Source organism: Pelmatolapia mariae, linkage group LG16_19, assembly GCF_036321145.2.
Source record: "Pelmatolapia mariae isolate MD_Pm_ZW linkage group LG16_19, Pm_UMD_F_2, whole genome shotgun sequence".
Lineage (NCBI taxonomy): Eukaryota > Metazoa > Chordata > Actinopteri > Cichliformes > Cichlidae > Pelmatolapia > Pelmatolapia mariae.
This window is the reverse complement of record NC_086241.1, coordinates 7,294,495-7,316,175: the sequence shown is the minus strand read 5'-3', so window position 1 is coordinate 7,316,175 and position 21,681 is coordinate 7,294,495. Positions and strand designations below refer to the sequence as shown.

The window sequence follows — 21,681 nt, the reverse complement described above, 5'->3', positions numbered from 1 at the left end:
AAGGAACTTGTAAGTAACACAAGAACTTGTGTTACTTGCAAATAAAACAGAAATAATTGTTTTATTTGCAATTGTAACTGGAATTGTTGAATTTAGTAATTAAGTAATTATAATGTGCTAAACTAATGTTTGTTACTTTGTAATGAATAACTGATCAAAGAAAAATACTTATAATACTTAGCATTGTAGTTATTTTACTGCTGGTATAATGACACTTGTGACAAAGAGGTTGCTTTGCACAGATGACCTGGTGTACTCAGATAGCCGAACGATCCCATCCCGCTCCATCTCCCGGCTCAGCTACTCCTCGTGTGGCAGTGGCAGCATCGGAGGCCCTCAATGCAGCAGCAGCGTCTACCTGCCTGGCCTTGAGGACTCAGAAGAAGAAGAGGATGAGCACTGCCAACCGTACCCGCTCTACCAGTTGCATTCAGGCCTCTGCCGCCAAACATCTCAGGACAGCCTGAGCTCAGCCAACCATCCGCCACAGGTCTTTCATATGCCTCATATTAACATCACACGAAATGGTCATTACATTACACTCATTTAAGACACTCATAAATCGTCTTTCACGTCTGGTTTCTGTGAGTGGAGGAAAGTTGCTGGCTTTTGTTATACATTTTGCCTGCATTCCATACCAATGAACACAGCCAGACATTAAAACGTAAAGCTGTGAGATTCTGCTTTATTAATGATCCGTGTGGTTTTAATGATGATCATAAAAGTTTAATGCCCGTGTTTTGTTTTTTTCTTGGATAATCTTTATTTTTGTGTTCTGTTCACTTTGTTTGTTGGTAGGGGAAATTGGAAAAGGGTAGACCTGGTGAATCAATATAAGGAAAGCAGAAAAATTCAGCTGATGCAGTAAAATCATATGGTTCAAATCTGTGATCACTGAGACATGGTGTTGGATTGATTAAAGCAGCTCAGAATAACTTTCAGTAAATTGTTGTTATTAATTCTACTCGGGATTATGAATTGAACTGCAGTCATAATCTTTGGAATCATTGTCCTGTAGCTGTCAGATAGATGGCCTCACATCATTCAATGACAGCAAAGCAAGCCCAATTCAGCCCTACAGAACCGCGCTGACAGTGTATATGAGATGTTTGTGCTGATATACTGTGCTTGGTTTTCCCCAAACATTGTGCTCTTTATTTCTGGCCAAATATCTCCACTTTGGTCTCATCTGTCCAAACGACATCATCCAGAAGTGTTGTGATTTGTTGCTGAAGCTGTACTGCCATGTTCAGAAGAGGCTTTCTCCTGGCGACCCTTCCAAAAAAGCCATACTTGTTCCGTCTTTTTCTAATTGTACTGTCATGAACTTTAACATTTAACATGTCACATGAGGCCTGTAGAGTCTGAGATGTAGCGCTTTGGTTTTCTGCAGTTTCTCTCAGCATTGCACAGACTGACCTTGGGATAAATTAGTTGGGAAATCCACTTCTGAAAAGACTGTTCTCAATACTTTCTAACTGTGAATAATTTTTCTCCCTGCAGAATGATGTCCCTCATATTGTCCGGAATGACCATATTTTGCAGTTTATCGGAGGTTGTATTCATCTAATTTTAAAATCTGCATTGGTCAAAAGGGACAACAAACTGTAGTGTTAACATTATAAACTTTACCTTGTTTTGAATGGGTTGTATGGGTTCAAACGTGATACCAAATTTAGCATGTGATTTGATCTGGTACATAAATTAATTGCAGTGTCGCTTTAGAGGCACAGTTTAGAAAGAACACAAATAACAAGCTGATATTTTAAACCTTTCAAGCAGTGCATGCTGGAAGTCGGACACAAGTTCTTCAGTCTGACGTGCTGAGTGATGTCGTGGAGACAGCTGCTAGATCAGAGGGAGGTTACATACATTACATCAGTGTCTATTTATGTGTCAGTATTAAACACAGTCCCTGGAAAGGATTGCAGCAGTCACCGTGGCCGTTCTGTTCTTGTGAAGCAGATAGAAAACAGACTTTGTTTACCATTAGTCTGAGGAGGCTGCTTTTCTGACCGCTGTCACTAATCAATAAGTCTGGATTTATCCTTGTGAATCTCACAGTTTTCAGTTCATCTGTCTTTGAGTTGATTCAAACACAGTCTGGACTTTAAATGGAGGTATAACTCGAGCCATAAAAAGATTCTTTGCATTTTTTGAAGATAAGGAATATAAACACAAAGAAAGTAATTAAAGTCTGTGATGGAGAGTAGCCATGACAATGGCTACTCTCCATCCAGCCTACCTGTCTCCCTGCGCTGATTTATACCTTTGATAAGTTGTGTCGTGGTAAATTTGTCTCACAGCTGGGCAGCACACTGGAGAGACATGCAAACAGGATACAGGGATACATACAGCCCAGACATGTCTCTGTCAGACATCAAAACCAGACGTGACATTTCTCATCCGACAACAGTCACTCATCTTGCGTACAGGTGCTGCTGTCTGTTGTCTTGGTGTTGATTTGGAGGCCAACAATAGAACCAAGTGACGTCAGCAATTTGATTATTTGTGGAACATCAAGATAAGTCAGCAAGCACAGACTGTATAAGCCTAGGGCACATGTGAGGTAAAAACTTTGTGCAAAATTACGGTATGTTTAATATACAGAAGAGGGAAAAATTAAAGGAATAGCCTGAATGAAAGAGCAGAGAAGCATAACACATGTGGACGCTTCCAAACAAGGCACAAAAGCTCACTGATGAAAATCATATGAATCATCCTCTGTGACCTCCATAGTCACCAGATCCGAACCCAGCTGTATGAGATTATGGATAGCAACACCACGTCAATCAAGCCAACCAAACAGTTTTATGGTAAAACCTAGTCATTTCACAGTCCCTGAAAACTTGGTCTCAGATTTCTTTATAAATTCAACAAATAATCAAGCAACAGACAAAAATATGCAACATATATTATGGGATCTGACTCAAAGTCTTGAATATAAGTCTTGAATATGTGCAGTTATTATGTGCTGGTAAACTTTGAAATAAAAGTTACGCTATATAATTCTTCTAGTCAACAACAAAATAAGTGAATTTTGTTCAGTGGCAAGACAGGCTTCCTAAAGGACTTTGCTAACATTTTGATATCAATGTTTCTACATCAGTGTAGCCAAAGAGACAACAGGCAACAAGTTATAGTCCACCTAGAGGAGGTGTACAGATGTCATTGCATAATTAGTTTTGCAAGAATTCCAAGGATGGGAGTGCCACAGGTGGTGTCCTGTTAGCAAACTCCCAACATCCTGCAAGAAATAAAAACACAGATATAGATCTAAAACCTAGTGTAAATACATACCTGCTCAGTGAAAACAAAGCAGTTAATGGAACTGAGAGTTCACATAATCTTATCCATTATCAATGTATGGGAGTGTCTGAACTTTGCATTCAAATATTTGCACAGCTGCAATAATTACAATTGGACTTCCCTCTTGCACGGTCTGCAGGCATCCTGTCAGCTTCTAAATGACAGTCACCCTATCTTTATATGTTTACATGGTTTTAAATGAGTACATTTATAGATTTAATAAAGACATTAAACACAACTGGTCAACAGTGCTCACTACTGAGTCGCAGGCTTATTCTGTATAAAAATGCCTCCAGAGCTGAAGAGAGGAGCCAGTACAGGTCTGCCAAAGGACTCCTCCTTGCTCCATTGATCTGTTGACTTTCCTCATGACTTTATGGTCTCAGTCATTACTTTTAAGGTTTTTTTTAACAGAATATAATGTCTATATGGATTTGCTTTACAACATCACATATTATAAAACTGTAGCTTTGTCAGGTTTCTCATTTAGAGCCACACCTCGCTCATCACATAAGGTTTCAGTAAAAGAACAAACAACATAGGAAAAAAATGTAACACTTAGAGTGGCTACTTGCATCTTTTATTTACAGTCTATGGTGACAGAGTAATGACAACTCATGCTTATGCACTGATGAAAAGAATAAACAATTATAGAAAAAAAAACCTTGATTTTCAAGTCTTTTTTAAAATTTAATTTGCTGTCTTTCTCTTTCTGTCTTTAACATCAATCCCCCCTGACCATCTGAGAGTTTAATGCACCACAGCAGTTAAATCATTATGTTTAGGTCGTTTGCCTAAGTTTAATATTAGTGTCAAGAGTTTGGGGGTTTTTTTAGGAGGTTGAATTTGGATGAACTGTGAGAGGAATTTTTCTTGTGGCAAGACATCAAAGGTGCATCAGATGACTGTCTGCTTGACTTCCTGACCTAAATATGATTCTTCATGTACCAAGGAGCGATCCCGTGTAGGGAAAATATTATTCCATTATGGCCAATTATCCAAGGGAACATTTAGTCTTCAGTTTTGTACATGAAGAGCATTTTGTGCAGAGTAATGTGAATTTGGTTAAGTACTTTTAGTTTAAATATATTTTTCTGGTTTCTTTCATCCAAGTAAATTTAGACATTGATGAAATATGGTGAAATCAGATTTGGAGACGAGTTGATTTCCCTGACAGCTCACTCTGATGAGAACATGTGAAACTGTAGCTTAACCATCTGCATATTTGGTGCCAGTGTGTTTTGATTGGTTCAGTATGAGTAAGAGTGGTTTAAGACATGCATTTGCTTTCATAGTTTAGAGATGTGAGCAGTACCATTTAAACCATTAAGTGTCCAGTGCTTCATGTTTTGAAAACTATACATTTTTTTGTAATCTTCCTTAAGTTTTGTGTTATTTTGGGGTTTGTTTGTTTTATAAATTAATATTTCTTAATTCTGCTTCATATGTACTTTCATTTATTTCTTCCTTTCTTTCTTAGATCACTGACATTAACAGACGGATGTCAGCAATTGAGACTCTTCTGAACCGCTTGGAGCAGAAAGTCACCTCAACATATGACCAGGTAAATCTATCAGATGTCAGAGCACAGCTGCCAAAATTTCATGATCAGCATCTCAACAGCAGCCTAAAAAGAAATGAGTGAAGCTAAAAAGACTGAAAGAACCTGTTTGCATGTATAAAGCCATGGTTAGAGACACTGTGCAGTATTTTAGCATAACAATGTACAGACTAGCGGATTTTCAAATCACTTAAAGCCTAAATTTACATGAAAATAGTTAAGACAAATTAAGTCTATTTTATTTTATTTTTATTAATAATTTTCTATTTTGGATTTAATGCCATGCCAGTACCAGCTAAAAGTGCACACAAACTTCACTTTTATTATGTCACAATGTCTCAGGGTCATGGTTATACTTGTTATACCGCCCTCAAGTGGCCAAAACCATCAGTGCAACTTTAAGACAAACACACTTGATGTACCTGCATGAAAACTTGATTTTATGAAGGTATTTTCTTTCAAATAAAGAAAACTAACTCATTGTTCATGCGTTGTGCTAAAGAAGGGAGACACACACTTACTCATATTTCATCATCCTCTAATCAAATGTGTGATCTCAGTGGGTTCAGTGTCTGTCTTTAATTGGGCTGTGAGCTCTCAAACCCACACCAGTATCATCACAGACTGAGCCAAGCCGCAAAAACAGCAAACCAGAAACGAATGTAGAACTTAGACTCGGTCGCTAATTAGTGGCTATTCAACTTCAAGTGAGAGCAGCAGTTGATTGACTCATGCTTTTCCTCTCTCTCTTGTGGCAAAGCACAGCTTAAATCAATTTGCATATAGCTTATGTTCTGACTGTTCTGTCTGCATGCGATAAGTCTGCATTAATGTCCATGTGATCAGTGAAGGAAAAACAGAGTTCTTGTGCTTTCACACATCCATGTTCCAGTTCTTGTTTAGGATCATTACCGAGTGGTCAGAACACAGCTGGACAAATGAATGTGTCTATTGTAATCGGTACACTAAGCTCTGCCCACTTTCTGTTGTATCTGTCTATTCTATTCTAATACTCCACATAAATAAGAACTACAGGTACAACAGATGCACAATCTTCCAGTTGAAAATCGTTGAATGATACATGAGAAATTCAAATGATAACCCTATATGCGTGTTCTGAACGTGCTAGGTTAGAGGTTAGGACTTATAGACCCTAGTTTAAGTCTAGCTAAGGATCCTTGTTACATCTTCACAGTCACACATTGGTTAGAAATGACACTTGTCTTTCATGCAAACTGAAAACAAGTTGTTATGGATCTATGAATCTCCTAAAGCAAGAACATCAGTTGAGACGATAGCAATTTATCTTAGCGACTTTCTAGTTTGTAGTGAGATTAAGACAGATTTGTTTCTGTGAGGGGCCAAGCTGGCCATCTCTCACTGCAGCACAGAGACTCTGCTCTCGGTGATAGTACTGGAGAAAAGTTTGGTTACACTTTACTAGGCCTAAATGCTGACAGTGCTCATTGCCACACATTCAACAAGGTTTTTGCACATGTGGAAAAAATTTCGAGCATCCTGTGGCACTCTCCGTCACTGTTGTGGGTATGTCTGTATGAAGCAGTGAAGCAAAGTGATGTAAAATTATGTCTAAATGAAGTGATGAAGCCATCAAAGGGGTTTGCATTTAACCTTTTCATGAGCAAAAAAATGCTAGTGTGCTATTATACATTAGGCACCAATCAGATCAAATTAAAGCAGTGCTCTCGTGTTTGCAATGTGAAGCATTTGTCAAAATAATATTTGTAACTGAGTAATAGATAGAAGATGGTTGATTGGAAGTCAGGGGAAATCCTGCAAAGTTCCCCTCAAATCCAACGAGTATGTTAGGTTATAATTACATGGACTGTATCCGAGGCCACCAAAGTACACTGCAGTCTGTTTGTTTTTGGCCTGGAAAAGAAAACTGGAGTATGAAAACAGAAAAACATAATCAGTGATGGAGCATTTGTGTATTATACATCATGCATTCAATCAAGTAGTACATTTTAAATCAGTATAACAATTCCCATTAGGTTGACGATCCAGTCATTCAAGATCCAAAGTAAAAACATTAACCGTATGCTGTGTAGATTTGTCTCAGTCACATTGTCTGTGCTTTGTTCCCAAACAGACTTCTCCGACTCCCAGCAGCACCTCTCCTCTTCCTCAGTGGAACGAAGTGGACCTGGAAGAGCAGCAGCTAAGACAGAGGCTGCACGAGATGACAGACAACATCAGTGACCATAGCCTGACCTCTGATGATGAGGACGAGCCCGAGAGACCACATTCCTCCCAAGAAATCCTAGCATGGAGGAGCCCACAGGCGGATCCAAGGCCTTCCAAACTACCTATCAGACCAACATCGAAAGCCAGCATCGTGGTCTCCAGGCTCGAGGAGGAGCAGCCTCAGCAGACAGAATCTCTGAAGGTACAAATTCTGTGGCATTTTTATAAGAAATCAGTTTTTTTATGTACACGCAAGCATTCATTACCAGTTTGTTTACCGACAGAAAGAGACATACGCCGTGAGCATCTGGCTTGCTGCACTTACTAAAAACAGCATGGCTTGTGAAATTCCAGCCGACCTCTGCTGGAAATCGGTTCAAGCGCACACTGGAATCATAAATCAAGTCACTCAGGCCTTGGGTTTATTTTTCGTCTGCAACCATCACTCCCAGATTGTCGGAAAAAGAAGATGAATTAAATTAATAACTTCTGCTTAGCTGTCGTGCTAAGTTTCCTCAACTGTTTTCACTGGCAGTTCCTTCCATTTAAGCTGCAGTGCACTGATGAGTCATGATGTTTTCACATCACTTCACTACAAGTTTGTACAGCCAGCATTAGCTCAATTAATTTAATGTATTTAAAGTATCAGGTAACACTGGCTTTTAGTATCAGGAAAATGGACGGGGGAGCAAACTTATTGAGCCGGTGTCGTCTTTCACAATCTAAATGTCTTGTTTCCAGTGTGACTGGAGGGGGTCAAGGGTCACCTGTTCTCTGCTTGGCACACAGTCTTTGTTTTCTTTCTTATGATCAAGATTTTTTTTGCTTCATGAACTCTAATAAGTAAAGAATGGCTTGCCACCATTAAGTATAAAGTCAGAAGGTTGATGAGGTTAATTTTCCTTGCTTTTTTATCTATGTATTAAAAATAAGCACGTTTTAATGGCCGGAAAAGGTTCACAAAGGTATGATGCATAAAAGTCCTGTGATGTATGCTTATACTCTGCTTCTGCAACAGCTCCTTGAACTGTGTCCTTTTGCTGTAGGTAGGATACAACCAGATTTGTTTAACTAATTCAACTTACAAATAAAGCTATTCAAAAACTACATTTGGAAACTGAAAAAAATAGACTTTATCCGATACACTGGTGTGGTGGTTAGCCCTGTCTCCTTACAGCAGGAAGGCTCTAGGTTTGAAGTCCGATAACTGGTATTAACATCACGTAACATCACGTATTTCACGTGCCAACATGAGGCCAACAATTATTTCATTCTACTTTTCCCCATTGTTAAACTCATGCACGAAGGAGTCAGCATCAATTCCAGTATCCTAATAAATATCACTCATCATATTCCTGAGATATGTAATTTGATATTAATGAACAGCTGATTGAGCTCTGCACACTGGCTGTTGTTAGCATGGTGTCACTAATTGAACCCTCTTTGGTTAAAGCTCCACTTCATTGTGCCAAACTGTTAACATCAGGGTCATAGTATAGTTTTCAAAAGCCTGAAATATGAAAGCATTTTTTTTCATATTTCAGGCTTTTTTCTTCATATTTCTAAGCTATTTGTTTTCCTTTATACACAGAAAAATAAGCAAAATACTGCAAAAACAATGAGCCTGGTAATGACCATGCAGTGGCCTGCATTAAGTGACGTTAATACCAGTTATCGGACTTCAAATATAGGCCTGTTTGTGTTGTAATATTAGTGAGAACATGCAGATAAAAATGCAAATGTTTTTTTTTTCTTATCACTCACATTTGGAGACAATCTTTGGTCACGAAGAAAAACTGCAGGTTTTGGTACATTTGATTTGGCATAATTTTTCAGACCCCACTGCAAGCAGGTACCAATCAAGTGGCACCATTTAGGTATCATATAATTTGTTAACATGACATCATTTCAACTTTCATTAAGTTTTTTTGTTTTTGTCATTTTTACTTGAAAATGAAAATGTTTGCTTTCTGACTGGACTTGTCTTCCAGGCTAATGACTCCTCTGAAAGCCTGGAGAGGAAGGGTCACCCCCTAGAGGAGGGATCAAAGGCAAGCTTCAAAGGATCAACTGCATTACTGGTTGAGCTGGAAGACAAAGTAGCTCAAGCAGCAGCTAATGTCCAGAATGCCCAGAGTGAGGTGAGGGTTACATTAAAGGCTAAGTAAAGTTTGATTTGTATTGAAAATGCAAAGAAATGTAAAGTTGTGGCACATCCTGTCATTACTTTCTTTTTACTCCAAGGTGTCTGACATCGAGAGCAGGATTGCTGCCCTGAACGCTGCTGGCATGTCCTCGGATAAAAAAAGAAAGGTAACAACGTTTATATCGCTGAGTTTCATATCCAGAACTGTTATGACAGAAAACATTTGCTTATACAAAACCCTTTTATGTTTGTGTGAAATCAAACAAGTGGACACAGGAGTTATTCTTAGAGCCAACGTGTTTTCTGTGATTATGTGGCACGATGGTCTTTGATTTGCCTCTCAAAATAACCACAGATATGATTTCTATGAGTAGGTCTACCTTTGATGAACATTTGTAAAGCATCGAGGTGCCAGAATGCTAATAAAATAAAAGTTTTCCCACATCCTGAATTTATATTTTTTCTCCTTGCCTTCTGCTTTGTTGTCTTGCAGTCCGCAATCCCGATCCAAGCCAGAAGACTTTCCCACAACTTTCCCACAAGTAAGAACTGACACTGCTGCCCCTGAGATCGATCCCCAGGGCATCCCAGCTAACTCAGAACATCTTAACCTTTTGAAACTTAGAGCACATGATGAGCTGCTTTATAGCTCAGTGAACACAGTGTCCTCGTTATACTATGGCTTTAATTTTCCCAGCTGGATAGCACTTCATCTGATTCATTGAGTGGAGACTTACCATGTGTCTTGTACTTTAAACAGTATTGTGGTTTTTTGTTGTTTTTATAAAGAATAGGGAATATATCTAACTTTTTAGCATATTATGTTATTTTTTTATCTTTCTTTGCTACTGAAAAGTTCTTTTTAGGCCAAATTCAAGTCAAGTGCTTTTGTAACCTGCTCTTGGACTTGGTGCCAGTTGTTATTTAAAGTTCATAGAGTGTTTCTAATTTACTTTCCCATCAAAGTTTTCCAATAAGCTTATTTTCAGCATCCCACATCTGGGATTTTGAAACATCACATTTGTTTCTAACTATTAGATTCTGGACTGAATCCCAAAAAGAGCCATAATTTGACTTTTAACTGTGATTTAATAAAATAGAGCCTGTAGAATACAATGTACAATGCAGCTGATGTATGTTTCCAGACCAGGTGGACAGGTTTACCAGGAACTCCCTCTACAGGGGCTCACTGACACAGAGGAACCCAGTGGCAAAGGCCAAGACCAGGGCTGCCTGTGCGGTATGACCCCACCCTACGGTGCTGGGTGCTGTGAAGAGTTCAATTCCAAAATTACATAAGTGCCATTTGGAGAAAAAAAAGTGCTGCAACAAAACTGGCATTCGATGCTTACCGATTTTTTTATGTGAGAAGACTGATTCCACTGTCATAGTTTATTTTACATTAAGCTGGGAGATCTACAGCCGTGAAGATAATTTTGGATTTGTACTTCTGTGCTTGTCGGGTTTTGAAAAGACCAACAACATCCTCAAAAAATGCTGTCCACCAACACGCTGAGGATTAGTGTTTGGTTTGGGATGTTTATTTTTTTACTTTATCTTGTGGTTGTTACAACTTCCTGGATAGGTTTAGGAAAAGCAACATATTTAGGTTCAGGTAAAGGTCCGAAATGTAAAAATCAATGTGGAAACATGCGGCTGATTTATCTGAAGGCCACCAGATGGCGATTGGAGTGGTTGCAAAAACACCTCCACTACTAGAAGTCTATAGGAAAACAGCTTTCTCTGTCTGGAAACAGTTTACTGCTGAGTTTATGGGCTCAGTCACTCGTTTTTGGTTCATACTGAATAAAAAGATTAAGTCTGCTTGTATATATAGGTAATACAAGGTTTCAAATTTGAAAATTATGTCTTGTATCAAAGATGATTTATGGAGTTATGAATCACAAGTAATTAGCCAATGAGCAGTCACAGTCAGGCCTGCCCTTCCTCGTCACATCCTATTTTTTTGCAAAACACGCACATTTTGAGGCTTCAGAAAAGGTCGACATAAAGCAATGGGTGACTTCAATGTAATCACACTGATCTCTTATACTAAAATACGTTTTTATACAGTAATCGATCCAGGCTGGGGTTTAATACAACCTTAAAAAAGTCAAATTCCTGCTTGTGCAGTCTTCCTTAATTACTCAGTCAGGTCCAGCCCTCACTTTCAGAAAGCTAAAGTCAAGGTTTTTGTAACTTGTCAGTGAAAAAAAGCTGCTTTGTAAACCTGCTCACTGCATTTTGTGCATTTTGTCACATATCATGAATGAATATGGATGAATAAAAAACAAAATAAAGTGAAATGAGACTCCATCTGAAGGAGAGATGCTCCTGAGCTGCTCCAGTGGATTTGTGCTAAGTTTAAGGATCCATGAAAGTGGATATCAATCTTCTCAACTAACCTCCATCACAAAACGTGTATTCATGCATTTTCCCAAATGTGAATAAAAATTCCTTTAGTAAAATGCCTTGAATATCAGGAATGAACTCTTCACGTGCTGATCACACCAGGCTTTCACTGCTTGTTTGATTTGAGCTGCTGGTGGTTTCTAGCTTTGTGGTGTTTTGAAATAATTGCATTTTTTAACGCATTTGCTGCTTTTTTTCCCAATCAAGTGCACACGTTCACATTTCTTGAATCATGTTTTTGTTGGTAAAGGAAAGAGTTAAATCTCATACTGGGTTAAAATGACTTTGTCTGAAATTAAGTGCATACGCTGGGATGTTTGATTACATAATATAATGGTGGAAAATCTCAGGGTGATTTTGATAAGAGAGAAAAATAATGGCATCAGTGATTATGTGGCTGTTTTGAATAATATAATTGGCTTCCTGCTTGAAGAAATATGCATGTCTGCATTACACTTTGTCTCTGAGTTTAAAGTACCTAAAGTCAATGATAAGAATTTTAAAAAGAGCCAGAAACAATATTTTCTGAGGCCTCCCTTGTTAAGAGAAAAAATGTGAACATTAAATCACAGGGGTTTTTTTTCTTTTTCATTTTTATCACTGTAGGAGCCTCATCCAGTAAAATATATCTCATTTTCAACACAGCGTATCGTCCAGTGTTCAGCAGTCCTCAACCTAGTCATAGCCAGAGCAACCCCAATATGAACACACTGTAATTTGATCAGTGCTCAGCTTTTGCTCTACACACTGTTATACTTTGCAGAAGCATTATAAAGGTGTAAAAACATGCTTATTTTCTCTTAAAAGTGGACCTATTCTGCCTTTCCTTATTTTCTGTAATTAACATCATATACATCCAGGTGTTTGACTTCATATTAAACATGCCCCAGGTTTGTAATAACGTGGTCCGCATGTGTATAAATAATCCCTGTAACACAAAAGCTCAAGCTTCAGACACCTCTAAACACTGTTTCTAACAGGTTTTTTCTACTTTTGGCTCTGTATGATGTCATGGAGAAAGAATGTCCCTAATTTGGTCTTCTCAGACACAGAAGCCCCACCCACCTGCTTTTCAGATCTTTACCAGAAAGTTGTCTTATGCTACAGCGACAGTGGGGCCACTTTGCTTTTATATATGAATATACAACCAGTTGTCAACCAGTTGGGTTGAATCCCCATTGCAACAAGATGCATTGCTGAAAAATCAAAGTGACTGAAGCTAATTACAATTGTTTACCAAATGCATACAAATACAGTTCAATCAAAGCCCAACCACTGATTTCGCCTATTGACAGGAGGTTTCCGCCGTCTTTTAACTTCAGTGTGGCTGAGGCATTAACAGGAGGGTGGTCTTAAAAGGACAACAGCTGAAGTAATTTGTTTCAGACAGACAGTGAACTGGCACGACCGAGGCTCATTAGATAAATAAAATAAACAAGATGAACAAAAAATATTTTAAACTGTGATTCACACAAAGCTACCCAAGTAGAATCTAAGAATAAAACTATGCAGTTGGAAGTGAGCATCATAGGTCCACTATACTACGCTGTACATCTGTTGTCAATTTCGTGTTCCTTTCTTCAAGCCTGAGTAATCATTCACAAACCTCACAGCTTGCATAATGGCTCATAAGTCATCAGCAGGTTTATAAATATTTCTAACATGTATTAAACACATATTGATCTTTTGTCTCGATTGCTTTGAAACAGTGATTTCATTAACCCAATCAAAGCATTAAATGGCTGATTAACCATAATACTAGTCAATCAATATTTTTGTCTCTCTTTTCTTGCAGAAACCAGTAATGACCCAGGGCTCATGAGGAGGAGGCTGACTATTATGTGACTGACAAGTCTTTCAGTTATTACATAATGCTTTACACACTGGAACTGAGCGGCAAAACATGAACTATTCACAAAAGGCATGTTTTTGTTCTTTGAAACAAATGCATTTGAACCGACACGTGGCAACCAACAAACGGAGATCAGAGATCAATCAGTTATCTTTTCCTGACCATAGTGCAGTAGTTTATGTTGCCTAGACATAACAATGTAGTTCTGGAAATTTAACCAGAATCCAAATTAAATCCCTTTAAGCTGGAGAAACATGACTTTGTGTACATATGAATAAGAATCTTAAATATGAGATCAGACTGATGAAAAATCTTGCTCATGAAATTCATGTGCTGTTACACGGAAGTATATAAAATTTGCTGAATTTCATGAGGAACTTAGAAATTGCCGTACAACCATGTTGGTTTAAGTTTCCCATATAAATTGCCGAATTTGTCAACTGAGCAGTGGAACAGAGGGTAACTTCTTACATTTATCTTTAAAAGGTGTGTTTTTGATATCGGTGTTGTTTTACAGGGCTAAATCCATAAAGTATGTTACACGTGACATGCACTAACATCTGCCTCTAAGTCTAAACATTTACAGAATTTGTATACATTAACATGCAAGTTAACACATGCATTTGCCTTAATGCGCAAAAGCACTGATTGTACTAATCTGGAATTTATAACTGGTTAATTCATCGTTGTGGATAAACCGAAATATGCATTGCGTGCTTTAAATGCAGTTTCAGCAAACAGAATCAAGCCAGTGAAAAAGAGGTGCAATTCCGAACTGTAAATCAGTTTGAATTAGTCTGAAATTTTCACACACACAAAAAAAACATATAGATAAATGTATATTTTTTATAGTTTTTTTAAAAGTTCTATTATTAATAATCTACGGTGTGTTGGAAAGTTTAATTGATTGTAAAATTAAACTGATGTCACAGTGAGAAGAGCAGGTCTGATGTGATTGTTTTATAATATATGACATTTATGTAAGTTAATGAATAAAATGTATACGGAATATATAGAAGTACACACTGTATGCATTATGGTGTAGGAAAATATTTTTATATTGGATTAATAAATCATGCACATTCATTTTTAACTAAATCTTTGAAATCAATATTTTTATGTAATCTCAGCATATATGGAAAAATTAATAATAAGTGCAATTAAATATGCATCTTTTTGTCTTTGAGGAGTTATAGAGAGTGAAAGAAGTCAAAACATTGTACTGCTTGTCAGATTTAAAGGTTTTTATGATAAGTTGGAATTTCAATCATTCACTAATTTGTCACTTATTGTAAAATTTTAGCTGGAGCATCTTTGTTGACCATAATTTATAGGCTCAAGATTATCGTGTATTCAATAACATCTGAAACTAAACACATCAGAAGAGTGTTTACTGAGATCGTAGATCGAGAACGAATGCTCACTTGCTTATAGTGGACTATACAGTTGGGTTTCTACTTGTATCCAGAAGAGCCGGCTCCCTGCTGGCCTTTAGAAGGAATGTAGGCTGAAGACACTTTGATTTCACGTTTCAAACTTGGAAGCTATGTCCATCTTCTATATACAGTCTGCAAGGAGAGATTACTCGCCTAGCTTGGACTAGCTTAATATTGATGCTATATTCCAGTTAAGCCAACTGATCCGAAGAAGTCCTACACACTGCCCTTTCAGTTGAATTTATCCAAACCTTTGAAAATAGCCGTGTTTATTTATAGGGTGTAGCACGACGTGTCTTTGGAGATGACAAAGAATGTATCACTGATGTAATGATAAACTGGGTGTGCACTGTGTAAATAAATGCATATGCTTTTATAAAGGGCTGGAGACTGAACGATGCAAGGAGGTTCACAGCATGTGAGCTTTACAGTCACAGAATTGCTTTACTTTATGTATTACAGTTTAAGATGACCATTTGTAGCCACTGCAGAGAGAAACTGACAACACATATTTATGTGACTTTTTTACTGATTTGATTTATTTACTTTTCTGAATCACCATAAAGATTGTTCCAAGCCTGTGTTAAATTATCACTTTAATTGAAATTATTTGCATCACTGGTCTTATTAAATTATTTACAAGCTAAACCATTGTTTTTTGTCCTTTGTTAGCCATTGCGTAGATTATTGTATCAAGCAGCAGCTTTCATATCAGTATAATCCAATCAAAACCTTAACAAGTCACACCTTTGCTGTTGGTTCAGAGCTTTTTCATAGTGCCTCTTTGTTATAAAAACATAACAGCAACTGAATCTCCAGGGAAGGTTTTATCTCTGCGCTACGGAAAGAACAATTTAATTAGAAATATACAACAATCCCACATTTAAACGTTGTATTAGCTTTGTATATTTGTATATTTTTGATTAACTTCATGACATCTAAGTTAAAATAATAAAAAGCACTAAATAACCAGTAATAAAAAGCTTGGTAAGACTATAGCAGCTCATTAAAATAGATTATGACAAAACAAAATAGCTCAATTAGGTTCAACCTTAAAAAAAAGCTCAACTAAACAGAACAAAACTATATAACTTTTAACTAAAATTCTAGATGCAATAAAATAAAATGTCTATAAAATTAAATATTTCAGTAAAATATTACAGAATTAAAGATAGTTACTAAATGTAATAAAGAAAAACCCATCCTAGTTTTTTGTACAAAGCTTGTAAAGTGTAGTAGTAAACACTGCAGTAACGTGGCTTAGTGTGCATCATTGATAAAAAAAAAAAAAAAAAGATTGTAGCTTTTGATTCTTTTTTTAAAAGATCAAGTGTGGGGTCCAACAGAAGAAAAACCTCCTATTCTTCCTGAAAGGTGGGTGACATCAGCATATCAACATACGGCTGCCCCTCCTGCTGCATATAAAGAAATGATGACACAGCTGATAACCTGCACCTGGAGAGACCCAGACCTGAGAAGCACAACCCCTTTATAGATCAGGTGAGAAGAATCTGAACACTCTTTCTCTTCTAGTCTTATTTCAAGTCATACATTTATTTTTCTTGCCTTTCCTGCCCAGACAAAGTCCTACACCTGTTTGCCTCAGCTAACTCTTACTGGGACGCAGTGAAGCAACCACTGAAGTTGGGTTCTGCAGGTCAACATGTTTCGAAACGGTAAGTCTTCACATGTGTTCAGTATCTCTATTATGCCTTTCAGTTGCAAAACCAAACTGAGGATTGTTAGGCTCTGCAGTAATACAACCATGTGATTAAGACAAAGTAGAGCCAGAGAGTCTGAGTAAGAGAAAAACAGGGGAAAACTGCTTAAGCATCAGATGTGTTATTTTTGACTGATCCAATCTGCTGATTACATTGTTTGCTTTCTTTGATCCAGAGTTTACTCGTTCTTCATGCTGTTTTCAAACAACAGTAGAAAACCAGTTATGCCATTCACTTTGAGGCCATGGAGTAATGAAACTTACTCTAAAGGCTGTGGAAACTTTGACTGAATTTCCTTAATATGCAGAAGGGCAGCTCAGTCAGTAATTATATTTTCCATTTGTGTCAAGTGATGGTTCTTTGTATAAGCAACAAATTTACAAACCCAGCATAACGGTACATGTGTGCTTTTTTTCTGCTGCAGGTGGAGCTAAAATGAGGGTGTGTGTGATGCTGTTTGTTGTCTTGCTGTTGCTGAATGGAACTCTGAGTGAATCTCAGAGAGATGGCTCTGTCATTATTAGAGGTAAGGGTTCCCCTAACTACCCTTATCAGTTGTTATTTATCCTTGACTTTTTATTATTTCTGCTTTTCTTTGTTCTTATTTGATTTAAATTTCCATGTTTGTCAGTCAAAAAAAAGCTGCTTTGTAAACCTGTGGATCATTTTGGAATCTTGTCAAGAAAAATATATATGTATTTAAAGCAGTACAGAGGTTAGAGTTGCAGTTAGAGGAAGGCAAGCAGAGACTATGAGACATCCCCAACCTCTGCAAAGAAAATTAAAATCAATAAATAAAATAAAATACAAATAAATCTTCCTTCACAAACTGGACCAGATTAAAACATACCACTCTCACAGCCTCTTGCTGCATTTTTCTTGGCTGTAGAAATATATAAATGTTATTACTACTATACTTAACTCTAGCTATTTACAATTTGCTAACACTGACAATTAGTTTCTTAACTTAAAAATCTTGGCTGTGAAGGTTACTAAGAGAAAACCTTCAGAGCGGTCCTCTGTACTCTCAAAATGCAGCTCAAAACTGAAGTCAGAGCAGGGAAAGCAGAGACAGCAGCAGGTTTTTGTAACATGCTAGTGTCCCATCAGTCTCCCATCAAAAGCCAGATTTTTATCTACAATGCGCAAACAGCTAGAAACAGCTGCTGGCCTCACAAGTTGACAAGCTACAGACATTGTTAAGAAGACAGATGATGCCTGTGAGATGCCTACCCTATAGCGATTTCATTCACTCCGTAATCAAGCAGAATTTATTCTGCTTCCAGAGACAACAGCCAGCTGTGGTCACAAGGTGGCAGCGATGTAAAGAGTGGATGCAAACAGACATGGGAGAAGCATTATGACAGAACCCTGTCTTCACTTCATTTTTGTATTTCACTTAAAAAGCATTGCTTGCCCTGCTTAACCTGATTGAACACCACTGATTTAACACACTATGATGTAGCGGTAAGCAGTCACAAAGAAATGTGTGCACAAATAAGTCCTACTATTAGAAGGGCACGAGTCTAAGTTCTGTTTTACAGATAGTGCAACCATCCCCATAACTGACAATCTTGTAAACATCCAACTGGCAAGTTTCACATAGGGTACTGATTTCAGCTGCTTTAGCCTTGCAACAGTTGCTGCATATTTCCTTTGCGACCCACCTCCACCACAGCTACTGGAGTTGATGCTGCATTTTTCCAATGCCTCGTATCTGTTGTCATTGAAGAGCAGGAAAGTCCAAGAATAGAACTGTACCACCAAATATAAATTACTAGATGTGGAAATATCGTTCTTTTTATGACAGTTTGGCCCTCACTAAATTATGTTAGTGCTGCCAGCGTTAATCTCATTAAAATGACGTTAATGCCACATTAACGCGGCAAATCTCCGTTAGCGAGTTTGTGCGGATCACCCCGTGCCAGGGGCTGCACGGCACTAACGCATTTTACGTGCTAACAACGCTAACGCATTGATGCCATGCTGCATTAATGCTGACAGCACTAATTTTTGCAGAAGTAAAAAAAAAATCTGAATGGAGTCCATTAAGTTGACAGATTGGAGTAGGGATGGTGAGCTACTGTAATATTCTATATTTCACACTACAACACTGTCAAGAACAGAGTAACTATAATCTGTCTTTTTCTTAACTTAACATCAGACAATACATCAAGCCTGTCTGACCTGCTTAAGCGGTCAATTTCTGATGGTGTGGGTAATTTCAGTGGGCAGTAAGAGCAAAATTTATTCAGACATTAAAAAGTTGTCAGTCTGAGGCAAAGACTGAATGGCAGTTGTCTCTGCAGTAATCTCCAATAAACAAGTGTGTACCCAGTTTACAGTAATTGAATTCAGTTTGTATTTACATGCACAACAGCTGTGGAGTTTCAGTTGCTTTTATAGAGAGAATGGGACATGATGATATGATAATTTAAAAAAAGATTTAAATGTCATTTTAACCAAAAACGGAAACAAAAAAATATGAACAACATTTTATTTATTTTTTATCCAGTGTTTTTATTTTTAAAATAGCATTTTCTATGCTAAAATACTACAAAAAACATATACATTTTGCTTTGCAATTGAACGTTCAACAAACAATCATAAATCCAAAACATTCGACAAAATATGTTTTGTGCAATCTTCAGTGTGACTCTTTCTGAATGAGATCCAGCCACTCATATAACAATCTGGCATAGTTTTAGCATGTTCCTTTCCAGCCTTCTTAAACTGTGACATGTGCTACATTTTAAGGTTTAAGCAATTATTCTCGAGCGTCATAGTTTTTTGTTTGGGGACTTATGAAATTTAAATTGATTTTCTTCAGCTTGTCATCTGTCTTTTTTTTTTCTTTTTCTTTTTTGCATCTGTGTTGCTCAGATCCAGACATCAGTGCCTCCTGGTACACAGGCAGGGGGATCAGACCTCTTGGGAGATTTGGCCGAAAAGCTGCAAGAAGAAATGAACTTCTGGCTTTCATCACAGCGAGAGTTTATAGACCAACAGCTGACAGCGGCGTTTGGATCACACAATGAGAACGCTGCGGATCGTTGAATAGCTGCTATGCTCTCATTTTTTTAGGTTAAGTAATGGACTTGGTCTTAGATTTAGGAGTTTTCTAACATTACATTCAGTTATTTTCTGTAAATTCTGTATAAATAATTTGTGTTTTCTGCTCTACAAGCATGGGGATAAAAGAACATATGTAAGAAAATCAGCATGTAAAGTTGAAAGTGTTACAATTAAAGGAATCCATGAATTAATGGAACATATATTCTGACCTCTGAGACTGAAAAGGTTTGATCAATAATGAAATTGTTTGTTTTATGATAATGGTCTATGACAGAATGGTTCAGAGGTTCACCTTCCAGCAGGACAACGACCCTAAACATAAAGCCAGGGCAACAATGGAATGGTTTAAAACAAAACATATCCATGTGTTAGAATGGCCCAGTCAAAGTCCAGATCTAAATCCAATCGAGAATCTGTGGCAAGATCTGAAAACTTCTGTTCACAAACGCTGTCCATCTAATCTGACTGAGCTGGAGCTGTTTTGCAAAGAAGAATGGGCAAGGATTTCAGTCTCTAGAAGTGCAAAGCTGGTAGAGACATACCCTAAAAGACTGGCAGCTGTAATTGCAGCAAAAGGTGGTTCTGAAAAGTATTGACTCAGGGGGCTGAATAATTACGCACACCCCACTTTTCAGTTATTTATTTGTAAAAAATGTTTGGAATCATGTATGATTTTCGTTCCACTTCTCACGTGTACACCACTTTGTATTGGTCTTTCACGTGGAATTCCAATAAAATTGATTCATGTTTGTGGCTGTAATGTGACAAAATGTGGAAAAGTTCAAGGGGGCCAAATACTTTTGCAAGCCACTGTAGATAACTAATGGCATCCAAGGTAACAGTTGCATAAGAGAGAGAGCAAGCAACCGCCTGACAGCATTACCTTAAGTCACCAAAAACAGGTTACACACACACACACACACAGGATTCTGTTGGGTTTAAATGGCACTTCTAGTGTGTGTTTTAGCATTTAAAAAAAAAAATAATGGGAATACATAATGTGTAAATTCTCAACAGCCCAGTCAGGTTGCACTAGCAGAATACTAATGTTTTATGGGCAGTCACTGCCTCCCTGTGAGAAAAACTACAGTGTTGTTGTGAAATATTATCCTTTGTGAATTTGCAAAAATGGAAATATAATGTGGCAGTTTTTGTCTGGAGGCTGGTAAATCATGACTTCAACCACTCAGCTAACCTATTCATGCCACACTTCTGAACTTTAGCCAGTTTCTTAACAATGGTTTCTAACATAAAGAGGAATGCATCCCCTAGGTCGGCTCTGGCAAGTCGTGATAGCAGAACAACAGAAAGCAGCCAACCTTGAAATGATACTAAAGTGCAGTTACTCTTCAAGCAGATCTTTTTAATTACTCAGTGATTTGCAGAATGACTTTGCACAACAAAGAGCCCTGGTTCCATTACACAACTTCTGTACAGCTTTGGCACAAAGGCAATTCAGCTCACTGCATTCTTGATTTAATCACTAGTGAACCTTTGTCCACATCTTCACCACTGAGCATAGGCTTAGTGTTGTTTATTGCTCAAAAGTTTCAAATGAAGAAAAGTTTGGCTAAGATCACAAGAAAATGTAGAAAACATCTGCAAATATGAAACAACTAAGCTGAAAGGAGGATTTATACACTAAATCACAATACAAATGACAACTAAATCATCCCAGTTTTATTTTCACTCTATTTCATCTCCTCTGCGTGAGGCATTTTTTTGTTTCTGTGAACTAAAGAAGGGGGCCAGGGCTCTGTCAGAAGTCCTACAGAAGCTTGGTTTCAATCAGCATTAAATATCCTCATTTATACTGAAGATTTATTAGCAACGTTTTAAATCACTAAGCAGTAAAAAGTCAAAATTTGAAGCCATCATGTGGAGAAAAACTGTTGTGTTTGTGTGGAGAGAACACAGAAGAATATTATGCAAGAGCAAGTGACTTAATCCAGGAGAGAAAA

At 37.6% G+C, this 21,681-nt stretch overlaps 1 protein-coding gene across 3 annotated transcripts in view; it reads left to right on the top strand.

Annotated features, from left to right (window-relative positions):
• The window catches only part of mlphb (melanophilin b), a 41,511-nt gene extending 25,949 nt beyond the window's left edge, over positions 1 to 15,562 (top strand). For 2 of the 3 annotated variants that reach the window (XM_063499229.1, XM_063499226.1), the window contains 8 exons: positions 243 to 490; positions 4,790 to 4,873; positions 6,984 to 7,280; positions 9,070 to 9,219; positions 9,323 to 9,391; positions 9,718 to 9,766; positions 10,370 to 10,464; positions 13,432 to 15,562. In XM_063499229.1, the coding sequence (XP_063355299.1) occupies positions 243 to 490; positions 4,790 to 4,873; positions 6,984 to 7,280; positions 9,070 to 9,219; positions 9,323 to 9,391; positions 9,718 to 9,766; positions 10,370 to 10,464; positions 13,432 to 13,458 (1,019 nt within the window). In that variant the 3' untranslated portion in view covers positions 13,459 to 15,562. The remainder of the gene's footprint in view (positions 1 to 242; positions 491 to 4,789; positions 4,874 to 6,983; positions 7,281 to 9,069; positions 9,220 to 9,322; positions 9,392 to 9,717; positions 9,767 to 10,369; positions 10,465 to 13,431) is intronic. The other variant, XM_063499228.1, reaches the window with a different exon arrangement.
• The last annotated feature ends 6,119 nt before the right edge of the window (positions 15,563 to 21,681 follow it).